General features: G+C 39.7%; 1 protein-coding gene and 1 long non-coding RNA gene across 2 annotated transcripts in view; one reads left to right on the forward strand and one right to left on the reverse strand.

The window, feature by feature from the left end:
- Window positions 1-26,714, forward strand: part of SIDT1 (SID1 transmembrane family member 1) — an 87,124-nt gene that overhangs the window by 20,895 nt on the left and 39,515 nt on the right. Inside the window, 8 exon segments of the mRNA XM_032479313.1 lie at window positions 7,939-8,060; window positions 9,064-9,234; window positions 18,963-19,008; window positions 22,171-22,272; window positions 22,891-22,974; window positions 24,800-24,887; window positions 26,129-26,200; window positions 26,614-26,707. Of these exon segments, the coding sequence (XP_032335204.1) occupies window positions 7,939-8,060; window positions 9,064-9,234; window positions 18,963-19,008; window positions 22,171-22,272; window positions 22,891-22,974; window positions 24,800-24,887; window positions 26,129-26,200; window positions 26,614-26,707 (779 nt within the window).
- On the reverse strand, window positions 14,090-25,542 carry LOC116663573. Its single transcript, XR_004319766.1, has 3 exons — window positions 25,342-25,542; window positions 14,252-14,257; window positions 14,090-14,102 (listed from the first exon to the last, which is right to left on the reverse strand). It is a non-coding gene; the product is annotated as an uncharacterized LOC116663573 (long non-coding RNA).

Here is a 26,714-nt window from a genome sequence, read left to right on the forward strand (position 1 = left end):
AATGCGGTGTTGTCACACTTTGGAGGCTTTACCTTTCTGGTGAGTGTGAACTGTTAACATCTTTTCGCTTGTTCTTTGGTCATTCTTCTCTTCAGTTGCCGTTTATATCCTTTACTTGATTTTCTATTGTGGTGTTGTGTTTTTCTACGAGTTTTAAGGATTCTTTCTATATTAAAGATACTGATATTTTGTCTGTTAGATATGTACAAATAACATCTCCTGTTCTGTCGCTTGTCTCTCCCTTTGCTCATGTTGTTTACATAGCTTCTTGATTTCACAGTAGAATAGCAGGAGAAGCCTATATCCCCAGTGGTGTTCAGTGGAGTCGGGAATTCAAATAGTGATAATAACATGATCTGACCAAGCACTGTGCGGAGACTGGGATGTAAGAAGCTTGGGGTGTAGTCATGGTTCTTCAATAGCTGAGCATCCTTGAGGAAGTCACGTCACCTCTATGTCTCGGCTCCTCTTCTATAAATGGAACCTTTGGACTAGATGATCTCCGAGTCCCTTTCCAGATGTACGGTCCTCTAATACTGTGAGTCAGGGTCATGTGCACCAGGCAGGCAACAGCAGGACCTACATGAACAAGCCCAGCTTCACTATAACTTGGGAAGTAACTGACCAGCCTATGTGGTTTTTCCCGTCCTCTGGGTGCCCACAGCACCTGCTCACATTGCTACTATATCATCACATTATGCTTTTGGGGATAACATCATCTGTTATCCAGATCATGAGCTCCTGAAGGACAGGGTTGCCTTTAAGATACCCTTAGTGCCTCCCCAAACTCCTGACTCAGTGAATGTTTGATGAATGATGGAGGGAGAATGGGAGGGTAAGAAGAAAGAATGGAAAGAGGGAAGGAAGGGAAGAAGGAAAGAAGGAAGGAAGGAAGGAGGGAAGAAAGGAAGGAAGGAAGGAGGGAAGAAAGGAAGGAAGGAAGAGAGAGGGAGAGAGGAAGAAGGGAAGGAGGGAGGAAAAAGGGAAGGACAGAAGGACCAAAGAACCTAAACACCTCCAAGATGTACACCCAGTGAACATAACACAGTTACTGAAACAGTTACCAAGTTATATTTGTGTTTGTAACAAATTTGTTTTACAATGTTTGTTGGATGAAGGAAGAGAACCATTAGCAAATACTATTGTAGCTATTTCACAAATGGAGTCAGTTTTTCAAGATCACACTGGAAAACAATGGTATGGCTAATAATGGAAACCAATAATCTCTGATTCTTAATCTGATGTTCCAACTAACAAAGCCTACAGTCTCATTATTTTAGCAAAACCAAACTCAATTTTGAAGCAAACTCATTTTCATCCTCTTTATGCAACAGAACTATATTACTTATAATTTTGAACTTTTCCCTACTGACATGTTCTAAAAGATTAAAAAGGGACTGTCTAAGCTTTAAGACCTTTCATAATTCTGTTCTATATAATATTAGAGATGGGAGCACTTCAATAATTCTTCTGTCTTAGTTATAATGCAATTCCCTGCTTGTAGTAAACATAGGGAAAAAACAACATATATATATAATAAAATTGCTCTTATTGTCATGACAACAGGAAAAAGCAACAGGAGGGGAAAAATCTTGGCTCTTAAGAATGGTCTGTTACAAGGTGTCAGAGTCCATTATGCATTGTCAATACCTTCATTTAGTTTTGCCTTCATATGGTTTACTTCAGGGCTGTAAATGTAATCCAACTTTCTCAGTGGCATTTAGCCTCTGGAAAAGCAAAGCAAAATTTGAACAGGACTTTTTATCCTTTCCTGGGGTGGTGCATTATCTGCTCATTTTGAAAAACTGCCCAGTGTTTTCTATCTCCTACTCTAATGTATTTTTTTAAATTATTATGTGAGTATCTCTGAGTTTTAAAATTATAATTAGTAAGATCATCATTAAATAATAAAAAAGTAAGTGGATTACAAGAGCCAGACCAGGAATAATAGGGTGTGGAGATAAAGAGCAGACTGCAGTAACCATGACAGTGACACATCTGCTCTGCTCTTCTCCCAGAACACCTACCTCCTGCTGGCCCAGTTTCAGCCCCACCAGCCCCACCAGCCTCTAGACGTGCTAGTGATGTTGGTGATCTCATGGTTGTGCATCTCGGAATAATGGGCCCTTGGTGAGTTGCTGACAAATGGGGCCATCCGCTCGATGGTTTCTTGGAACAGTACTTCCAAGGTGTGGGCTGCAATCCATGTGCATCAGAATCCCCTAGCAAGCTTATGAGAAACACATTGTTTTTAAGTTTTATTCCTGATCTGCCAAATCAGAAATGCTGGGGGTGGGCTTGAGGAATTTGAATGCTAAAAGGCACACTAAAATTTGAGAATCACTGCCTTAGGGTAAAGTGTGAAAAAGAAAAAATGGAGGGGAATCCCTTCTGGCACTAAGTACCTACGAAGGGAGGAGGAGGCTGCAGCCTAGGTAACGAAAAGGGAAGCAGACAAGCTAAAGATGAAGCTGGCCTAGTTCACAGCTTTCCTGATGTTTTTACCTCGGTTCTGACTGCCATAGATTTAAGCTGGAGAAAGTGTGCTCTAAACACATGTGATGTGTACAATGCTGGCGTGTGTTTGTGTTATGCACCTCAAAAGTGAGCCTGCTTCTAAGCTAATTAATTTTGCCAGCACCAAGGATGCCAAAGGTGATGTTTTTCAGCTTCCCAGAAGAGCCAGGCAGGTAAATAGTTAGAACATGGTATGGTCCACAATGAGACAACACTTCACACCCACTAAGATGATTATAATCTAGAAGACAGACAGTACTAAGTGCTGACAAGGATGTGGAGAAATTGGAACCTTTCACATTGCTGGTAATGCAAATTGCTAGAATATAAAATGATGCACCTTTTTGGAAGACATTTTGGCAGTCCCTCAGAAAGTTAAATGTAAGAGTTACAGCATCGTCCAGCAATTCTACTCCTAGGTAAACACTCAAAAGAATTTAAAACATATGTTCACACAAAAACTCGTTAACAAATGTTCATAGCAGCATTGCTTGTAACAGTCGAAAGGAGACACAACCAAAATTTCCATCAACTGAAGAATAAACAAATGTGGTGTATTTATACAATTGGAATATTATTACTAATAATATTTCAAAACTTGACCTAGATGAAACCTGGGTGTGGCAGGTTGAGACCTTTCCAAGAAGGGTCTAGTGGTCTAACATCCATTTTCTGAAACCCACTGTTCCAAACTGACCTTTGTATTCTCACTATTGTATCTTACACAAAGTCATTTGTGAAAGGAGTCTGTACCAGAGAAGAAGTCCCTTTCAGGAAAGTCAGGTGCTAGCAGACTTTCCTCTAAGGCTACTGGACTGAAGGTGGCGTTGGTGGTTTCCGATGCACGTGTGAGTGAATGGAAGAGTGTTTTAAAAAGGTTTATTTAATGTGGATTGATATTGTAATGGAAGGCTTAACTCGGGATCCTGGACTGTCACTTGCTCCTTTGTTCTCCACCCCCTGAAATGTACATGTGCTTCAATAAATTTTTCTCACTTGTCAAAAACAAACAAAAAAACCCCCATGAAAACCAGCAATAAACAGAAATGAAGCATTAGCACATGCTACAACATGGAAGAACCTTGAAAACATTATGCTAAGTGAAATAAGCCAGATACAAGAGAGCATATATTATATTATTCCATGTATATGAAATAGGCAAATCCATAGAGACAGAAATTAAATTAGTGCTTATTAGGCTTTGGGGAAGGAGGGAATGAGGTGTGAGTGCTAATGGGTACTGAGCTTCTTTTTGGGGTGATGAAAATATTCTGGAATTAGGTAGTGGTGATAATTGCACAGTTCTGTGAATATACTAAAAACTTCTGCATTCTACACTTTAAGAATGGGTTGTGTGGTGTGTTAACTATGTCTCAGTTTTAAAAAGTCATGGAAGAAAAGTCTAAGAAAAAAGGAATAAATTTGACTACATTAAAAAAAAATGCTTTGTAGTTGTCTAGAGGAAAAGCTATCTTCTGTTCTCTTCTACTCACACTCACGATACTTCCAACACCAGATGTGTGGGTCTTCCACACATCAAGCAGTTTTGTGACACCGGCTGGATGTCCTACAATTGAATTCAGTTCTGACACTGTCTACCTGGTATTCACATAAGAGCTCATAGGTTAAGGGGTCAGTCCTACAAGACTGCCCACCTGCTACCTCAGATGCCCATTACAAGTCCAGATTGTCACCTATGCTCTGACCAACCATCTATAAATTGGAGGTTCTTGTGACCCACCCCCCAGGTTTGTTTAATTTGCTAGAGCATCTCAGAGAATTCAGGAAAACATTCACTTATTAGATTACTGGTCTATTATTAAAGGATATAACTCAGGATGTGCAATGTGGAAGAGATGCACAGGGTAAGGTCCAGAGGTGTCCCGAGCACAGGAGCTTCTGTCCCCATGGACATGAGGTGCTCCATACTCCTGGCATGTGGATGCATTCACCAACCCAGACGTTCTGCAAACTTTGTATCTGGGGAATTTTTATGGAGGTTTCATCACATAGGCAAGACCAATCATTAACTCAATCTCCAGCCCTCTCTCCTTCCTGGAGGATGGGAGGTAGAGCTGAAAGCTCCATGCTTCTAATCATGGCTTGGTCTTTCTGGTGACCAGTTCTCATGGTGAAGTTCTCCAGGAGCCCACAAGTTTCTTCATTAGAATGAGAGAGACTCCTATCACCCAGGAAATTACAAGGGATTTAGGAGCTCTGTCAGGAGCCAGGGGAAAGACCAAGTATTAGAACCAAAGATGCTCCTAGTGTTCTTATCACTTAGGAAATTACAAGGATTTTAGGAGTTCTGTGCCAGGAATTGGGTGCAAAGACCCTATTTTTTTCTATTATTTCACAGTGGTAGTAACATAGAATATAGAGGTAATCAGAGGCCACATGGGGCTCCCCGCAAGGGAGGGACACCTACTTATTTGGTAGGATGGGGCAGTATTAGGGAAGACTTCCCCAAAAAGGAAGAAGGGATGAAGAGGAGAGTAGAAGGCCAGTTACTGGGGATGGTGCCCTTGTGAGAAATAGCAAGTAACTGGGCTTTGGGGGCTTGGCAGACAAAGAAACTAGAGGAAGAGGCAGTGACGGAGAAGAGCCTGGAGGGATTCAGATCAGTGGAGAAAAGATTGACTTGTTAATAGGTGGTGTTGGGACAACTGGAGAGCCATGTGGAAAAAAAAAATCATTCCTCATAACCTATGTTAGTATTAACTACAAAGGAATAGAGATTTAAATATTAAAAATGTGATGCCATAAATGACTAGAAGAAAAATAGGCCTCAGTAACCTGGAGTGGTGAAAACTTTGACTCTAATTCGAAATCTAAGCAGAAGTTTGAGAACTGTGGTTACTTGAATCTAGTCAAGCCTCTAGCTCTAACTGCCTGTCTACAGGAAATACAGGAGATAAAAGATCCTGTTCAATGACACCACAGAGTGCAATCAGCAAAATGTGGAGCCTGGGTACCTCAGGTTTGTACTGCTCCTTTGTGAACTGCTTTCTTTAACAAATAAATGCAAAAACAGAAAAAAAGGAAGGAGGGTTACTTTTAGATTAAAAGATGCTCAAAATACATATCAACCAAATGCAATCTGTGGATCTTGTTTGCTCCCCCCAATTAAAAAAAACTGAAAAAAAGCACAACTTTTGAAACAAATGAAGAAATTCAAACCCTATGTGGATATTGGATAATTTTAAAGAATTGTTATTAACTTTATTAAGTATGATCATGGTAATGTGCTATGTTAAAAAGAGGAGGCCTTATCTCTTAGAGATATAGACTGATTTACAGATGAAATGGTATGATCTTTGGTATTTACTTTAAAATAATCCAAAAAGGATATGTGTGGGAAATGGGAGGTAGAAATGAAGTAAAGTGGTATGTTTGTTAATAATCATTAAAGCTGGATGGTAAGTACATGTAGATTCATTATTCTATTTTATATTCTTATAAAAATCCTGTTCTCATTCTTTTGGGAATAAATCTGAAAATTCCCAGAGCCCCTGAAGGCCTTTTCAGCAGGAAAATGCCAAGATGAAACTGGCATCTGAGGGGTATAGCCCTGGGGCTAAGAAGACTAGATAAGGTGCTGTCAGGAGGTGATGGTGATAAGGGACTGGATGAGGAGAATGTCGAGGTCAGGGAGGGGAGAGTCAGGGTACGGACAGTATGAAGGAGGCAGAAGAGGCAGAACCTGATGACCATGGACTGAGAAAGCTAAAGAAGTAGGAAGCAAGGGTGACTCTCAGGTCTCAGGCTCAGATGAACGACTGTGTGCTGAGACCATTCAACAAGCAAGGAAATCCAGAAGAAATTAAAGTTGAGGGTGAAGGAAGTGATAGGTTCCATTTCAGACAGGCTGAGTTTGAGGTGCACATGGAACATCCAGAGCTTAGGAAAGAGATCTGCACCAGAGATGGGGTGTTGGCAATGATCAGCTGCCGCAAAATTTCCATGGTAGCATGTAGAGTGTAGGCACAAGTAAGCGCTCCTGTCAAGAGTGAGCACTTCTTATCAAATTAATAAATTACTCCTGGACCGTTGTTACATTAAAAAAGCAAAGTGGCTTAATCAAGAATGATAGCAGAGACCCACACAGTAATAATCTGTGACATCCATGCTGCTCTGTTGCCTCTCAGTTTTCACCTTGAACATGTCATAGATCTCCAGGGTTTAACTGCAAGCTTTTCTTGTTTCATTTCTTTCCCCTGATAAAGGTGTTTTCAAGAGAACACTAAGGCTTGAGTGGGAAGGGATAAATTGGGAGTTCACGATTTGCAAATACTAATTACTATATAGAAAATAGATAAACAAGTTTATACTATATAGCACAGGGAACTATAATTAATATCTTGTGGTAACCTATAATGAAAAAGAATGTGAAAACATTCTTGTATATGTATGACTGAAACATTATGCTGTATTCCAGAAATTGACACATTATAAACTGACTATATTTCAATTAAAAAGAATGCAAATTTTAAAAGAGAGAGAACACTAAGGCTTTAGTATATTGGGGGAAAAGAAACATCATGAGAAAGATCAATTTTTTCTTTTACACTTCACCTTTTTCCTATTGTTCTTTCCGTGTTGCCCATGGTATTATAAAAACTGAAGGAAAACACCAAAACCATCTAGATCCAGGGGCACAGTTCAATGTCCTGTCTTTTAAACAGCCGTGGTAGCGTTCAGTCCTTGGGATGACATATGTATTCAGAAGGAGCCATGCGGCTGCTGGTGTAAAACAGCATTTTGTTTCAGGGACTGATTTATGCCTTGGAATAGGGCAAAGAGAAGACGACTCATCCCCTCTGGTATCTGTTGTTGGGGGAGCATCAGGCCATCTGCTGGGCTTTAATAAAACGTGACACTAACATTTTGGTTTGAAGCACAGAATAATTTTCCAAACCAGAATTAAAGTTTGTCAGCAGTTGAGGCACTTGCAGGTCTTTTTTTGTTTTGGGGTTTGTTTTTTTTTAATAAAGATATTTGCATCTTTAGTATTTACATTCAAATAAGAAGAGAAGCACATTACTCTCCTTTTTCTGTCCTGGGCTTATTCTTGTAATCTTGTGTTGACTGCCCAGTCCAAGCTTCTTGGCCCAGCATTTAAGGCCTCCATAATTTGGCTTCACCCAAGACCACTTAAATCAGAATTTTGGTGGGTTGGACCAACATCAGTTTTAAGTCTCCCCTGATGATTTCGTTGTGCGATCACTGTTGAAACCATCAGTGGTTACAACGTGAATGTGGAGAAGACAGCGAGGGCATTTGGATTATTTATCTTATTGATCAGAAGCAAATGTGAGAAATTAAAGTTTTTCAGAGCTTCAGATGGCAGCCACGATGTTTGATGTATATGCATGTGCATGGGTGTGTGACTGGTGTTACCGCTCTCTGTCCCGGCTGCAGGTGAACGCTGTGCGGGTGTATGTGAACAGCTCCTCGGAGAACCTCGACTACCCGGTCCTGGTCGTGGTTCGCCAGCAGAAAGGGGTGCTGTCCTGGCAGGTTCCTCTGCTTTTCCAAGGACTGTAAGTGGATCTTTCCCCAACAACTTCATTACACTTGTTTTCTTTCAACATCCTAGACCTTAATTGGTTTTTTCCTTAATGAGGAGAAACCAGACATTCGGAATGCGGACATATTATGCATGCTAAGTGCAAACAGTGGTCATGGTGCATGCCCCCAACCTGCTCAGCTCTGTTTTGTTTCTGTCTTCTTTGAGGTGCCCATAAGCACTCTGCCTAGATTTGTAGCATCTGGAAGAACACTTAGCATTTTAATACTATCCAGAATGTTCTGTTGTTCTTGGTTGGTTAGTGGGTCATCCACTGAGTATTTAAGTCATACTCAACTTAAAGGAGTAACACCTCCCCCATTCTTTACAATGTTTACCACGTGTGCTTTCTTTATCTTGTAATATTTATTGAGCACTACCAAGTGCCAGATGCTGGGGACACAGTAGTGGAAAACAACAACAAAGTCCCTGCCTACTGGAGTTTATATTTTTGCAGGGAAAACTCTCCAAGTCACTAGAGCACTAGTAAGAGCAAACCCAGAAGGCATGCAGACATGGGCACATAGTACAGTGTTTAATCATTTTTGGAGGTTGAGGAGTTTGAAGATTGAAATACTCTGATAGCCTTGACTTGGACTCTGGGGCTTACTTTACATTCATTTAGAAAAACCTTGAAGAGTGGGAAAAGGAAATCAACTGGTTGTTTTATCGGAAGAGTTTCCCCTTCAAAATCCGGTATTTTTTCCTGATTTAATTAGAAGGATGGTTTGGCGTGTTCACAGCCTAAGTGAACTGGCCAGCACTCAACAGTCCTCTCATCCCTGTTACCACGCCACACAACCCTGTGCCAAACACACTAGCTCTGCAATTACTATCAGTAAGTCCAGTATGAAATTTTAAATGTAAGGACTTGAAATGAAATTTAGGGAGAAGTGAAGTGAGGTGTTTCTTTCCCTGCTTGTTCATGGAGTCTCTTTCTACTTCTGGCTGGTTTTACCCTCGTTTGGCTGCTGCAGATACCAGAGGAGCTACAGCTACCAGGAAGTGAGCCGCACCTTGTGTCCCTCGGAAGCAACCAACGAGACAGGACCTCTGGAGCAACTGATCTTTGTGGATGTAGCATCCATGGCGCCCCTGGGTGCCCACTACAAACTGCTGGTTACCAGGATCAAGCACTTCCAGCTGCAGTAAGCGGGACTCCTTGCAGCTTTTCTCTGTTCGCTTGTCAGCACGTCCTGCGCTTGCGCATGCGCACTTCAGCTGCCTTGCTTCCTACCTTCTTTCCAGATCAACTCTCAAGAAGGAATTCATCCGCGTAGCATATTGTCTTAGCACGTTCTGAATGCTGCTGCTCCCAGCTGGGCGGCAGGGCCTTACTCCGTGCAGTGGGGAGGCAGCAGGGGGCTGGAGGAGAGGGGAAGGGTGTCTGACCTCAGAGGTGTATCTGTTTCCCAGGGTCTGTGAGGGCCCTGTCCTCTCTGTCAGGGCCCTGTCTTCTCCGTCGTCCAAGCAAGAGGCATTGGTGACGGGTGCTTTTGTGTTACTCACCAGTGCCACTCTTCTGAAGGAAGATCTTAAGCTATTTTTTATTTTTTATCATTAATACTAAGGAACTGGAAGTTTTCTCCTTCCGGTTAGGAATGTTCATAGGTTGAAAGTAATATCGTTATACGGCTTTGTCCTTTGTGCAAAAACTAATGACTATTCCCTCCTCCTTGCACTTCCATCCTTGAAATCAAATCAGTTGGGATACAGCATCTCAAATTGTTTATATTAGACATGGAGTATAATAAAGTTCAGTTGAGGGCATGGTCTCTAAAGAATCTACGTTATTCCTATAAAATATTGCATAAATCTGTGTGAAAATGTGAACAGAGAGGCTAAGGTTATTCCTTCATAAGGGCCAGAAAATTCAGGGAGTTTCCAGTCCTGTCCTACTCTAAGCCTTCTCAAGAGTTCAAACCATTTCCTCCCCTCTCTGTATTTTAAATAAATTTTTAAAAGATGTATTGTTAAATGGTTATATGAAAATTGGGATTTTTACTCATCAAAAGGTATCATTAAGAGAACAAAAAGACAAGCCATGGACAAGAGAATATATTTCCAACACACATAACTGACAAAGGGCTCATATGCAGAATATATACAGAGCCCCTAGAAATCAATAAGAAAAAACAGGCAAGCTCTTGGCTCCTGTCCCCAGTATCACCTATTCTTCTGTAGCTCTGGCTTCTTATGGGCAAGAATTTTGGAGAATATGAGTCTGGACCCTGCTCAGAGTTGAGGCTGGCACCCAGTTGGGTGCAAGGCCAGACTCAGCTTCAGTGGAACAAATAGGTTTTCTGAGGCAAAATTGTGGCGATCTTAGGAGCAGAAAATATACTTGAGAAAACAATCTTGTGACCTGGACCTCTCACTAGAACTCTGGGACAGAGACAGAAGAATCTCAGATGGGGAATCAATGTTTATATTTACCCATTAAATATATATATTTATATATATATTTATACACACACACACACACACACACATATGTGTGTGTGTGTAATACAAATGGACTCAAATATGCCAAGTAAAAGACAAAGAATGTCAAATGAGATTCAGAAAAAAAATACTAAATATATGTTGCTTACAAGAGTACAATCTTTTAAAAAGAATGTATAAATGTAAATAAAAGGATAGTAAAAGAAATACCACACTCTAATACTAACCAAAAGAAAGTTGGTGCAGTATGTCATATTATACAAGATATTTCTTAATTCAAGGTGCATTACTGGATATAGAGAGGTATTTCATATCTTTAAAAGAATCATTTACCAAGAGGACAAATTTAAATTCCAAATTTGTATGTACCCCATAATGTCACTTAAAATATATAAAGCAAAATTGCAGAATAAAAAGAACTAGACAAATCCATCGTCTCTGTTAAAGACTTCGTAGCTAATAGAATAGTGGGCCAAATTTTAAAATATACATACAAGATTCCCCCACTATGTGAAAGTAGAGCATTTCTATCAAACCTTTTACAAGCTGACTGGCATAAAGCAAAGAAGCAATTCCCTTAGGATACATCTTTCTAATGGATGCATAAAATAAATTGAGAAAAAGCACAGATGCTCACAGACACAGTTCAAAGGTATGGCAGCTTTGGTGCGTAGATGCTGAGTATAGTTCCACTATCACTGCTCAGAGTGCACACTGCAAAACAAACGCTGAGTACTGTTTTTACTTTTCACCTTTTTTCGTAAAAGCAAAACTCTCCAGATTTCTTTTGGTTAGTGAAAGCAGGTACTAACTAGAGAAGTGGCATAGAGCAAATTTTTGAAAAATGAGGAATAACAGTATACAGTAATTAGAACAGACATTGGCAAACTATGGTCCACAGACTGGCCACTGGTTTTTATAAATAAAGTTTTATTGGAAAACAGCTCTACCCATTCATTTACATATTGTCTCTGGCTGCTTTCACACTACAATGCCAAAACTGAGTAGTTGGGATGGAGACATTCTGGCCCTCTAAGAAACATAATTAATGAACTTGAGCTAATTAATGTATTTTGAAAACTGTATCTCAATATGATAGAATGCCTAAACATTTTAAGTGTAGATGCAACCTTTACCAAAATTGCCAAGCTCTCGTGCATGTCTTGATATATTTCAAAGGACTGAAATCCTTGTATATGGAATTCAGATAGAAATCAACTACAAATTGGTATCTAGAAAATCCCCAAGGGTTTGGAAGTTAAGTAGTCTACTTCTAAATAACTTATGAGTCAAAGAAATCAAAATTAAAATTAGAAAATGTTTTAAACAAATGATAATGAAAATATCCAAGCTTCTGAGATGCAAATAAAGCACAGCTTAGAGAAAAACCTGTAGCTTTCAAATGTATATGTAAGGAAAGAAGAATGACTCAAAATCAAGGTGTTAAGTAACCATTTCAAGAAGTTGGAGAACTGAAAATAAAATTCAAAGAAGGTAGAAGGAAGTACTAAAATAAAAGCACAAAACAATGAAACATAGAACAGATTGACAATGGACAAAATCAACTAAACCGCAAATCAGTTATTTGAAATATCTAGTATTATTTTTGTACCTGTGTAAAAAAAAAATTAAAATGGCTTGCCCATGGAAAAGAGACTTGAACAGACACTTCACAAAAGAAGTTATCCAAATGGTCCAAAAACACAACTTCATTAGCTATCAGAAATGCAAATTAAACCTATAATGAGATCCCACTGCGCTTCCCAAATTGCTACACTTTGAAAGAACCAACAATGTAGTTCCACTCTAGTTATATACCCAACTCCTAGATATAAAATTGTGCTATTCATTCAATGGAATACCACACAATAATATAAATGAACAAACTACTGCAGTCCCTAACAACAATAAATCTCACAAATACAATGCTGAGCAAAAGAAGCCAGACAAAAGAAATACATACTGTTTGATTGCATTTACATAAAGTTTAAAAACAAGTGAAACTATTTTGTAATGTTAGAAGTTAGGACAGTGATACTTTTCAGCAAGAAAGAAGAGGTGCATGATTATGCTGACTTGGTGAGAATTCATTTAGATATATACTTACGATTTTTGCATTTTTTTTTGGTTGGAAAGAAAGGTGCTTTATTCAGGAGGCTGGCAACTGGGGAGAAGGTGGACTTGTGTCCAAGAACCAACTCCCTAACTTTTCTAGATGTTTGTTACACTTCAGTAAAAAAGTTACTTTTTGAAGAATCAGAATATTTAAAAATATTTATATGCTACTTTTTTGCAGCTTGTTTTCCATATCAGAATTTTCTGTTCTGGTACAAAGCATTCCTCAAATTTTATAAAGCAATTTATTCTGAAGTCTGTAGCCAGTGGAGTTGCTAATAGGAATCAAATATCTGTCTTGGTCTTCTCTACAGCCCTTGACAGTATATACCCTTAGATGGACAGGTGGATTAATGAAAGATCAGAAAGATGGAGAAGTAGTTACAGCATTTTTTCCAAGTCACTCCATTAATTTTGGTGTAGAAAAAAGTGACATGATAACTTCAAGAGCAAAGAATCCCCCCACCCACCAGAAGAAAAAGACAGAAAAAGATCAATTAAATCGAAGTCTCTAGGAGGGAGGTTTGAGCATTATAGAATATATATTTTTTAAGTTCCCAGGTGATTTTAATCTGCAGCCAGAGTTAAGAACAAGTACATTTGAACAGTTTCTACATATGGTGCTTATGTTTGTTTTAATAGTAAATTTGTTTATGATATTAAATAATGTGGGAATTTGTGCTTGTAACTTGAAGGAGGTAGCAGCACATTACTGCTCTGAAGTGCAGACTGAACTTCAGAGAAGCCTTAGCTTTACTAATTGGTCTCTGTATCTGACCTGTCACTGTCACCTGGGAGCAGTGTACTTGAATTCTAGGGCTGGTATCTGTGAGGCTAATTAGACCCTTTGGAGAACTGAATTCTGTGACACTGAAGTCATAAGGTCACAACTCTGTGCGAGTGTTAGTGAATGAGATGCGTGTGGTGAAACTGCAAATCTATTCCCTCATGTTGTCTTCTGTTTCCATCTCTCACAATGTGACTTGACCTCAGCAACCAGACATTTAGAGAATTTCAAAATGCACAGTTACCAGGGCTTTTATGAGACTAAGATAAGCCTGAGAAGAGATGGTAACTGAGATCTTTGTGTCTCTTCCTCCCTGGCTCTGGATTGTCCTATACAAGCCTTGCTGGAAACCCAGAAATCCAGAGGATGATGGTAAACAGACCAGAACTGAGGGCTGTGGTGAGATCTGGCCTCACGTTGCAGTCCTTGCTGTATGTTTTTCAGCAGCAGAGTAGAAGGTATATGAAACACATTCTGGGATTTTTTTTCTCTAGAATCATAAATCTTAAGAACAGAAGGATCTTTGGAAATCAAATCCACTCATTTCATTTTTACACGTGAGCAAACTCATGCCCTGAGAGGTTAAATGATTTGTCCAAACACACAACTATGAAACGGCAAAATTAAGACTAGATTTGCCTTCTGACTTCCAGTTCTGTGCTCTTCCCACTGTAACATGCTATTTCTATTTTCTGTTGAAAATTGTCCTCCTAATTTTTGTTGCCCTAAATATGTTTCTCAATTCCATGAAGTATTTATTTAAATCCTGCTTAAAAAATAAAACTCTGCCTTAAAGCATTACTCCTTGCCATCTTAACTCTCCCCTACCTGCCTCCACATACACATACACCAGCTCTGCCACCGCTCCTTTTCCCAGACCCCACTGCCCTGGTGTTCAGTGCTGCAGAGTGTGACGTTGCAGACAGGGAAGGGCAGGAGGCTGTAGGGACTGGCAGGCACCTGATCCTGGGGTGAGAGGAGCTTGGAAGGGCTGTTAAGAAATGCAGATAGTTGTCTAAATTGTGACAATTGTGTGGAGGATGGATTCGAAGGGGACAAGACCAGACGCAGAGAAATTAGAAGGTGATGCAGTGGTCAAGATAAATAATGAGATGAGTCGAAGAATTTGGAGGTGAAATTGACAAAACTTGATTGGATACGAGGAGCAAGAGAAACGGGAGAGTCAAAGATGACCTTCTAATTTGTCGATGGCGGTGCCACTAAAAGATGAGAATTTTGAGGAGGGGAGGAAGAGATCAGTTCACTTTGGGACATGTTGAACTTGTGCAGATGCCCAGCAGAGTATTGAACATATACCAGCATGACGATCAGGAGAGAGAGCTGAGTTACAGAGAGCCGGCTGAGTAGAAATGCTTTAAGAAGGCTGGGCCACGCGATGCCTGAGGCGGAGTTACCCGAGATAAGGGGAGAGACAGGCAGTACTCAGCCCTTGATCTCTGAGATCTTGTATGCTGCACCAGGGAGTTTAGACTTCACCTTTTAGATCATGGGAGCCACTAAAGGATTTTAAGCAACAGAATATCATGAACAGATTTGATTTTTAGAGATGACTTTAGTGACCATGTGGAAGATGAACTGGAGAGAGAAGAGGCAAATACACACATGGGGATAATTTAGTAATTCAAAAAATATATGCAGCAGAATCAAAAATACAGTCCCACAAGAGTACTTGCAGCCTTCAACCCTCCTCTAGCCTACTAAGTGAAGATCTTGACACTTTGTTTTGAGAGAGTTTTGAGTGCGATAGCTCAGCTACTATGCTGTGAAAAGTAGAGATTTTTTAGAAAATGGATGAGTGAAAAGGCTTTTATAACATTTTGCTATGTGTCATATTATGTAATCACTCTTTAGTATTTGGGGGGTAGACTACAGTAATGATTTACATTACTTTTCAATTTTTTTTTCTTATTGGATGCTCTATTGAGCAAAGAGGTGCTTCAGGTGGAAGCACGTGTATCCAGGTTACTATTATACTAATAGAATCTTTAAGACTTGGTAAGCAATCAAATGTGGAAGTTGATTAAAAAAACAGGGAGTCCAAGATGACTCTAACAATGATGTCATTAGTCATCTAATGACTTACTAAGAGACGTAGCAGGTCAGGGTTAGGGAGAAGATAATACATTCCACTTTGATCATATGGAGTTTGAGGTTCTTGAGGGACAGTCAAGTGCAGAAGCCCAGCAGATAATCACTCTTCTGTGACTGGAGCTCAGGAGACAGCCCTGGGCTGAACATGGAGGCTTGAGGTTCACTGGAATTGGTGTGGTTTTCTTGACAACTGAAGTGTGTGTGTGTGTGTGTATGTGTGTGTGTATGACTTTAATGGCAACTTAATATATATAACTATACATATAGGAATGAAAATGTATGTGGTGATGGAAAATGAGATCAAGAATATCACTGCAGGTCACATTCTCAGTTAAGGGATGGTCTGAGAAGCAGGAATTCTTGGAAGAAATTGAGTCAGCATAGCCAGATGTGTAGGAGAAACCCAGGAAATCAGGTGTCTCAGAGCCCACGGGAAGAAAGAGTTCCAAGACGAGGGAGTGGTTGTCAGTGTCAAATGTCACTGTCACAGAGAGGTAAAGAGAGATAAGGATTAAGTCACTGGATTTAGCCATTAGAAGGTGACTGGCAGCCTCAGGAGGATGGCAGGGAAAGAATGAATGAGAGATGAGAGCAGAGTACTCTTTTACCAGGCTGGTCTGTGAAGGAGAGGGAGGCTATAGAACATCAAAGGAGGGAAATTAGGGAAAAGAGGGGAATTTTTGTTGGGCTATTTTTGTTGGTTATTTACTTTGAAAATGGTTGAGACTAGAGTATATTTCTAAACCAAGGGGTAGAAAGGCAGATAAAATTTATAGGAGAGTTGGGTTTTTGTAGAATCAAAGTCCCAGAGAAGGGAAGAAAGGTCAGTATTTAGCACATGCAGAGTTCATACTTGGACCAGAGCAATGAGGTGGAGGGGTACAGGTGATGGAGGGTTGGTGGAAGATTTGGGATAAGCAAAGGCAGTTCATGACAGATGGCAGGCAGTAAGGAGATAACAGGAAATGATACCCTGAAGTCCACAGTCCAAGTGCACAATCTGGTGTAATTTCCCTCAACAAACAAAGGGTTTTGAACGGCCACTGTGCTCAGTGGGGGGGGGGGCTTTGCTATTGTAAGATGAATACGATGCTCTGAATCTCACAGTCCTCTCTGGTCCTCACCTCAAAAATGACTTAGCTTTGGTCTCTGCCTGTGTTTCCACTTACTACTGCTTCCCATCCCCCTTTCCTTTTTCTTGGGCTTTATTACCCGCCTGTATATATTTCTGCGCTGCCTCCCTATGGGCCCCTCTCCTTCTTCTCCTCCTGCATCCCTTACTTGCACACCCATCTCTCTTGCCCTCTGTTCCTTTCCTCTTTCCCTCTCCCTCCAGCTAGCCAGCAGGAGGACACAAAGTCAGCTTTTAGGCTTTCTTATTTATTAAATAAACATTTGTTTCCTGTGCTTAATTTTTTTTAAACAAGTTGAATTTTTTTCTACTTCTTTCTCTAAAACTAAAGGTATACATGTGTCTCAGTTAGATTTGCTCTGTTGGCTAATGACCCCTGATAAAATAAACCTCCCCCACCTCTGTCAAGGCCCAGAGGGAAGGAAGCAGAGCCTTTCATCTGCAACAGACACTGTGTTGATTTTACACACTGTTGACTCCATGAGAAAGAGAAGACTTCAGTGTGATAGTCTTAAAAGAATGTGTTTTCAAAGTCTGCATGTGTTGTACTAGTGAATAAAACATAAAGAATAAGGGGAAAAAAAACAGAAAATTCATATTGATGTCCATACATTCAATGTTACAACAGGAATTCAAATGACAGGGGAGAATTTAAAAACAAATGTTTGGCCAAAGAAAACTCTTTGCTTCTGGAAATCTCATGCTGTCTGTTGCTAGCCAAGAAAATCAGCATCCCCTTCTTTCCCCTGACCTGGCAACGAACAGAATTGAGGGCCCCGTGTCGCCCTGGTAACAGGAGATGACACTCCCCACACTGCTGAGAGCCACACACAGCACCTCAGGGCCTGACTTTGGCTGCGGAATCTCGGGAGCACACACACAACTGGATTGGACGTCGACTTTGGCTTCTTTAGGTGACTTTAGGCCAAGTGTTAATAACCGTGCTTCAGCAGAACCAATCCTTGACTCTGATGATGATTTCTGCTGAGAGTGGATATATAAACATTGCACCCATTGCTAAATTCTAAGCCTAGTCTGCTGACAGCCTAAATTGTCATTACCTTTAGAAATAGTGCTCAAATTTTATGACTTCTAAACAGCACCTCCAATTACAAACTTCCTACTTAAATATCTTGGCACGCCATTTCTAAAGGAATCTTTAATAAAAATTTGTTAAACTGTTTAATTTCTATAAAAGGAAAATTAGGAATGGAAAGAAAGACTCTTTAGAGTGAATCAAGGGGTGAAGCTGCGGAGGGGGCCCAGGAGAAGTTCAAGTTCAGGTTCCCAGAAATGCAGGCCACCCTGGAGGGCTGGGGTCATGCCATTCCCCAGATGCAGGCATTGAGAGGGCAGTGGGCATGTAAGAGTGATCTTCGTAACTAAAGGTGAGGCAAGAACCAGAGAGAACAAAAGCCTAAAAGCAGCCCTCATGTGACTATAGAGGAGACCAAATCTGTCACTGTGTTTTCCGGCCTCTTGAACTGCTTCACATACGTTCCTTCCAACCGCACCCTAGGCTACAGATGTCTGCGTCCCACACGCTCCTCACACTCTCCTTTTCCCAGTGCTGGCTCACTGCTGTCTTTCCCAGAAGAATGGAAATATCTAATAAAATAATTCACAGCAAATTAATAATTGGAGAGAAAGTAACTTCATTATATTCTTTTGGTGGCATGTGCATTTTAAGAAGGGTCTTAGAAGGTAATGCCTAGCCCCAAGAGACACAATCTTGGATGGAAATGGAGACAATTTGGGGGTGACCAGGGGCAGGAAGAGCTTGCTCCTATTCCTAGGGACCCTTCCGTGGTGATTATCTAGACACCACATTTTTTTAAAAAACGATCTTTTGCCATGAAGGCATCAGAATTATTTTGAAGTGCTATCTGAATTATGTAAAAGGACCTCAAGCCCTCTTTTCCTCTCTCATTCAACCCACTTCTGACACCTAAACTCTGTGCTTGATTGTAAAATCTTAAGAGAATCCAAAGACAAAAGTGTCTACAAAAGCAAACAAGTACTTACTTGTATAGGTATAACTTCATGGGTATATAAAGACATAAAATTGATCCCTTCCCCAGTTTGATCATTCTTGAGAATTGAAACCACCAAGTTCCAATGCAGTGTACTTGTCACTTTTATGGACCCAGAATTCCCTTCACAAATGGTAGGGCTGTACTTGCATCTAGTTTAAGATAGCATCCTTTTAAATAAATAATTTTTGCTCGCTAACTTCTGCTTTTCTCTCACTTTCCCTCTTTCCCTCTCCCCCTTGCACTTCTCAGGACAAATGTTGCCTTTCACTTCACTGCCAGCCCCTCTCAACCTCAGGTAAGTGAAGGGTTTCAAAGTTATCATAATTCCACCTGTTGGTGTTACCCAAAGAAACCATGGTAACAGAATCAGCATGTGGTGTTGCCCTTAATCTTTCACAACTTGAGCTATATTTGTAATTTTGGAATGTTGTTCATGTAACTGGGATGTTAGACACAGTATTTAACCTTATCACCTGAATTGGTGTGAAATAGGAGGCATGACATTTGTCTGCAGATGTTCCTGGGCTCAACCTTCATTCATCAAATTGTGAGCCTACTATGTACCAAGCACTAGGTGCCAGGGATGGAAGGTGAAGAAGAGAGAGATGCAACTGCTGCCTTCACGGACCTTATAATCTGGATGGGGGTAGGGGACAGGGAGTGGAAGGTCACCACTAAACAGATACACAAATAGTCAGTTGATCTGGAAATACAATAAAAGTAAGACAGATTTTCATTTCTACAGTGTTATGGGTAAAATAAATTAGTTTTTTATGTAATAAAGAAAGAATAGGAATGTCTAATAATAAAAATTATTAGAAGAATTGATATTTGTGTTGTGTTCTCCATTAGACTATAATCATAAATAGAATAAATAGATGAAAATTTTGATTGATTCAGGCTGCTTTTCTAATGACACTTCTAGTTACCTTCCTTTTTCCTTTCATAGCTTCTGAAAGAGTAAAGTCTATGCAAAAGCAAGCTTAAAACACATTTATTTAATGTCTTGATATTTATTGTAAATTCTGTAGGCTGCAGCTTTGGCTACTTATTTTTTGCTTTGGATATGCTAAAACTGGGATTAACATATTATATGGACACTGTTATAAATCTATTACAACCACTTGTGAGCTGGTAAATATTTAACAACGGGTTCTCAGAGAGAAAGCCCTGATTTGTAGCGTTTGCCCATTTCTGCAGTGTAAATACCTCCACCATGGCCGATATCAGGCTGCCAGCGCCAAGTCACTGAACACTGAGTTGGGGACTGATGTGCACGATCAGCTCCCCAAACCTGCATGAGCCGACTCCCACACACCCTTTCAGAGTTAAATTTCCCACCAGCGAAAGCCTCCACAGTGCATAAATACTGCCACCCAGTGACAGAAGAGGACTCCAGGTCCACAGTCCGTTGCCTTCAAAGTTACTGGCCACTTAAAATATGAAATATTTGAAAGCACTCATTGCTAAGTGCAATGGGAGATATCTAGAAGCCGGGCGGGAGCGACCTGCACCCCAACTGCAGAAACAGTACAGTATAATAGTCCTGCACAGACCTATAGACAATATGATGTACTGAATGTTGTAACGTACTTTCAGTTTGTAGACTGAAAATCAGTGATGACTATGTATCATAGCTTCTTTGTATTAAAAAAGTATTAAATATTAAAGCCTAAATAACTTATATATAAACCCCAAACTGGAGTAAAATATACTTAGAACAAATTAATGAAACAAAATAGAAGTTCTTTGACATCTATGAAGGTCTTACTTTACTTGTAACTGTTCCCATTTTGGCCTATATTTTTATACCCTCTTCAATTGTAGGAAAAATTTTCTGTTCCTATAAACTCACCCAAACTCTTGCACATACTCAGACAATCTGCATCACCACTGTCTGCCTCTATTCCCTGTAGAGAGAAGCAGGTCACAGAAACTGGGTAGGTAATCAGGGTTTAAGATGGTGATTTTCAGCCTAAATTCCAGACATTGCTTTGCATCTTTGTCATTTGCTTCTTTCTGGTAATTATCAAGGCAAGGGGTTTATTTGGTGGGGAGGGTTATGGTAATTTAGAGATAAAGAAGATTGATAATACTTTGGCATATAGATAAAGTTTCAGTAGATGTCTACTCTTTGCACAAAACCATATCTGAATATATATGATGTTCATTATTGCTAATAGTAACCATAATAATGCTTTTGAGTCACAAAGTATGGCTTCCCTAAGAACCAAGAATACCTGTGGGGAATTACAGAGTATTCACCTTCAGAAGAGCCCTGTATTATATGTATTTGAATCAAGCTCCAAACTGAAAGCACAAAATGCAGCGGGTTCTTGCGAGTGTCGCTGCCATCTGCTACGAGGCATGAACAGACTTCCAGACAGCAGCGTTGATGACACTCTTTAATCTTGAGATTATTTTTTCCCTATCAGAAGGCTTTGGGTTATTGAAAAAGTTCTATTTTTATTGCTCTGGTTCTCAGAATAAGATTAATAAAGAGGATGTTGGAAAGCAAAATTAAGTTTACCATGTTTTGCCTCTCCTTTAATGTGGTAAATTTATTAAAGTCCTAGGATAGGGGCTTGTTTCATCTGGTTTCCTCAAAATCTTCATCACGTATTTCATGTCGAGCTTGTCAGCCTGTTACCATATTTGTAATTATTGGGCAGAAGTCCCCTTCCTTCATTGTTAGTAACATCTTTAAAACTCAGAGTTAATAAATTTTTTCAGTGGATTTATAATATAAGTATATAATTAGTATAATCCCTATTATAAATGTTTCCTTATTCTGGTGATACATGAGAAATACTTTTCAATACTTTTCTCAGCCTGCCCAAAATTGTGAACATATTTCAGGGGCATAGATGTAAGGGCTGGTCTCTTGAGTCTAAATGTCATCTCATTATATTCCAGCCAGAAAATAGATTCTTTGGCAAAAAAAAGAAGTCTAGAGGAAGGGTAGGACCAGTGCTAATTTTTGCCTATGGGAAGGTGGTTAAGATTGTTGAAGAACAGGCTTATCTGCTTTTCAAGGTGGAGCTTCATATTTCAAACTGACCACACAGAGGCAAACCTTGTCTCCTGTTACATTTCACATATCTCTAATTCAAAAGGTTGCCCAGAGGGAGGGGGAAATCTTCTTAAATCTAAATTGGAATGAAATGTAGCAAAGTTCAGTTGAGAAAAAAAGACCATAAAAATGGTAAGGCAAGACTGTATGAACTGGCTACTTTGCCTTGTTCACTGCTATACTCCTAGTGTCTGAGCTCTGCACAGAGCTTTTTCTCAACATGCAAGAGATGAATGGCTGACAGAAACACTGGAGGCTTACTGAGATTCACAGCTGAACTTCGTGCCCAATATTACTCTTACTCGTGTGAAAACAGTTTTGAGTTCGTGATTGTAAACATTTCTTAACATTAACAAGTCTTGTCTTTCTTTTCCTCATTCTCAGTATTTTCTATACAAATTTCCTGAAGATGTGGATTCAGTTATCATTAAAGTCATGTCTGAAGTGGCTTATCCATGTTCCGTTGTCTCAGTCCAGAATATCATGGTGAGTCTTAGTAACTCGTCCCCCTTCCAATTTGGAGCATTATATCGTCAAGGATAAAGGATAAAGGAGAGCAAAGGGTGAGCGCCATGTCATCCTCCTAGTATGTATCTCTGACAAAACTGCTAAGTGATAAAAACATCTTGTGCACACAAGTGGGCAGTCTATGTTTGTGGCCATTGATCTGGGGAGATAGAGAATAGCTGACGCTTCACCAAAATAGATAAAGGAAGGAAGGGAGGGAGGGAGGGAAGAAGCATCATGACGAAGAACAAGGAAGACCAAGTGGGCGGCACAAGAAAAACAGAAGCCTACTGTAGTTCTATGTTTTAAAATTTTTATTGTGTCATTAAGCCCTTTCTGCCTTGTAAGGTGTTAGTAAAAAGTGGAGAAAGTATGATATACTTTAAGACAATCTCTTAAGTTCTCTTTGATATAAAGTGACCTTGATTTTAGAGAACATGGCATCAAGTTTTAGGAAGACTCTTTTATGACTGTTCTGGGAGAAAACTCTTGATGGTTTCTGGCTCAGTAAGGACCCCTCCTCTGTGATCCAGATAGTATGTTTAGTATGTATAGTATGACATCAATGATGCTTTTTATGCCTTATGCACGTTACAGTGCCCGGTGTACGATCTCGACCACAATGTGGAATTTAATGGTATCTATCAGTCCATGACCAAGAAAGCTGCCATCACACTACAGGTAAGACAACACTTCTGTGGTCATTATTGTCAATGATAATGCACATTTTATAATCAGGTTACCTACTGGACTTAGAGAAACCTAAGGGATTACCATTCACTGTGTGCCTTGAATCTCTTTCCTTTCTGATCAATTTTAAAACAAAGATTGCTACACCTGGGTGTTGGTGGACAATGCTGCTCTGCCAGGTGCCCCACCCCCCTTGGGGAATCTTGGGAACCTATGATGCAGCAGGACATGTATATGACGGATTGCTTAGGGAGATGAGGGCAGAAGATTCCAATCTACTCAACAGGGGATGCCAATTTAGGGTAAAGTTTATCAGATCCATTTAAAGCAATTAAGCACATTCTACTGACACAATAATGTAAATCAACTATATTTCAATGAAAAAAAACACATATTCTAATAATTTATACTACTAACAGTGACCAAAAGAGAACTTCAACTCTGGGCAGAATGGACAGGTTCAAGGAAATATGAACCACATTTATGTAGCAGTTTGCCCTTTTGGTATTATAATTAAATTATTGTTTCAATGGTAATTTTATAGCAAAAATGTACACACGCATCATGTCAGTATATTTTCAAAGAGATTCCATCCCTGCCTTTAGAATGGTACTTACTTGAAGTATCTGCAATTTGATCTGTTCTCTAGGTAAGGAGATACTGTCTATTGAATAATAAGCTATAAATGAGAAAAGATTAATTATAATTTAGGGATCAGACCTAAAAGCTTCTATTAGTCAGGCTTTAATTTTCTTTTTTTTTTATCAATTGAAGTCTAGTTGATTTACAATGTTGTGTTAGTTTCAGGTGTACAGCAAGGTGATTCAGATATATATATGTATATATTCTTTTTCAGATTATTTTCCATTATAGGTTATTACAAGATATTGAATATAAGTCCCTGTGCTACACAGTAGGTCCTTGTTAAGCTTTAATTTTCTAATGTCTCAGATTTGATATCTCAAATATCTGCTCTTGTTTTAGTATTTATTTTTCCCTTAGCACCTTAGCATTAAGTGGTTCCAAATTAAAAAGGACAAAATAAAAAACCATAGTAGGAAACTCAGATTTTACATCATCCAGACACTAAATTAACAAAGTACAAAGCTTTTCAGTACATTCCTACTTTGAATGTGTTTGGCAATAAATTATTCTCTTTTGAGCCCATGATTCAGTCTTGGGCCATTTTCTCAGTAGGTTAAAGATAATATAGAAATTTTGAAATAATTAAAAAGTCAGAATTGTAGAAATACACTGGACCTTAAAGATCATCTTCATTCACAGATAAGAAACTGGGACACAGAGAAGCCCATATAGAGAAAGTCAAAGCCAGGACTATGACTCAGGCCTCCTGATTGGAGCCTTTGCTTCCCTAACCTAAATTATGTATTTAACTGTTGACTACGTGACTTCTGAGAAAGTCGTATTTCATTAGATTTTAAACCAATAGAAACTTAATAAAGTCAAGCTAAAACTGCTCTAAAAAGATAAAGTTTATTAATTTAAAGAACTTAATATACAATTACTACATAGGTTGTGGACATATTTTTTATATGGGATCTATGATAGTTCCAAGCACACGAGTGGGTACAAGACAGATTGAAATGAGAACAGTGTATGTACCTAATTTCTTAGCTGTAACAATTGTTTTATTGTGGATAATCTGGAGCAGATCATGGGCATGTGAAAATCCTTTCTAACGAGTTAAGGAGCAGGGGTGAGCTTTACTTTTCTTCTCTTTCCTCTTTCTTTTTGCCCCCACCTGCACCATTTTGGACTTCCTCCCTTCTTCTCACTGTCTTTCTTTCTCATGCAGAAGAAGGATTTTCCAGGCGGGCAGTTCTTTGTGGTGTTTGTGATAAAGCCTGAAGATTATGCTTGTGGAGGATCTTTCTTCACCCAGGGTAAGCAATAGTGAGGAATAGTAATGCTAGTATATTATTTACATAATAAATGTTAATATATTCTCTTCTAATATGGCTACTTAGAAAAGCCGAATAGAACAGCATGGAAAGGAGCCAGTAACTGATTTTGGCGCCTTCCAATCCCTCTTGACCTTCTCTAGTTCCCACTAAGTGAGATTCGGCAGCAGTGGCTTGGCCAAGCAGTCTGAGCATATTTGAGGAAAAAAATAAAGGGAAGAAAATAATAGATCTCAAGACAGTATGGATACTACAAAATGCCATTCAGTGCGTTGAATCTGTTTAAAGTCTTGTACTCCCTCCAACCATGTGAGGTACGTTCACTCTGCTGGCCGTTCACTCAACAAATATTTATGACTATGAAGTGATGACCTTGTATGGCAGGTCAAGGATCACCTTCTAACGTCATTTTGGTAGCTAGCAGTAACGGGCCCACTTACATTTATCAGCAGTCATCATTTCCACAAGGAAAATTCAGGGGTTTCAATTCCTGTTGCCAAAATTGCCCCTTTCAAGACAGTAAGTAAGTAAAGTGGTAAGACTAATCCCAATGACAGAGACTGTGTGAGCTCTTAGGGACAGCACAAATGGTCATGGGTAACTACCCAGTAAGTATCTTGGGAATGGAATAGGCTACTGATTGAAAACACAGACCCCCAGCAGCTGATGGGGATATGTGATCAGCACGGAGAGTACTGCTGAGTGTAACATCATTCCCTCGGTAGCTAGGTGAATTTTCTTCTTGTATGTTCTTTAATCTCTTAATTACATAGCTCCAGAGTTTTGCCAATGTCTGATGTCCCCAGTAAACTAGAAGTTCTTTAATATAAGAAAAAACAAATTGTCACTGGCTAGAAAAATGCAAACCGGAAGATAAAGTAGCTATCTATTTTTTTGCTGCTGTTTTCTTCAGATGTCTGTGGCAGACTGAGTTGTATGATATCGGGAGAAGGGTCACGCCTTCTTCATTCAAGGAGGGAGGCTGCAGTCTCATTTACGTCCCTTAGTGCTACCAAAATGCACCCAAGCAAAGGCTAAATTGAAAGTTTTAACCAAAAGGAGTATTAGATGGTTTGAAGGTTGGGGGGTTGGGTTTTCCTGCAGTTTTTGCTAAAAGAAAATTCAGCAACCAGGGTTAATTCTGGACAGTTTTGAAACAACTGTTCAGAGGAGAGGTCAGGAACCTAGAATCTGATCCATTGTGCTTTGTTCTTTTTTACCAGAAAAGGAGAACCAGACCTGGAATCTACAACGTGCAAAGAACCTTAAAGTGACCATTGTTCCTTCCATTAAAAGTCAGTATTGGCACTAAGATTCAGTGAAGGGATTCCTATGGCAGGAAGTCGATCATGTAACTCAATGCTAATGTCATCCTTCCAGAGAAACATAATAAAATTAATGTTTATTTTAGAGATAGAAGAGAGAATCAAACCACTCTGTTAAATCCCTTGCAGAAGGGAAGGGAACTCAATTATGAAGTATGTATGGGAAGCCCCTTCCCGGCTTCCCTGGGAAGTCACTGCCATGAAAGGCAGCCATTTATGGATCATGTCTGGGGGACCTCCAGTAGCTTTGCTGCTTTGAATGCAGATATCTTAGGAATTAAGAATGGGTGTGATGCAGATGGGCCCTTGACGCTGTCCTGTCCCAAACACGGTGCTCTTTTCTCCTGAGGAAATCCTGACCAAAGTTGTTTCTCTCCCCTCAGAATCCGTTTATGTGAAATCCATTCTTCTCAGTTTCCTCATCTTCCTCTCCTTCTACTTGGGATGCCTGTGTGTTGCGTTGGTTCATTTTATCAGGTATGTC

This window comes from Camelus ferus, chromosome 1 (genome assembly GCF_009834535.1).
Source record: "Camelus ferus isolate YT-003-E chromosome 1, BCGSAC_Cfer_1.0, whole genome shotgun sequence".
Classification (NCBI taxonomy): domain Eukaryota; kingdom Metazoa; phylum Chordata; class Mammalia; order Artiodactyla; family Camelidae; genus Camelus; species Camelus ferus.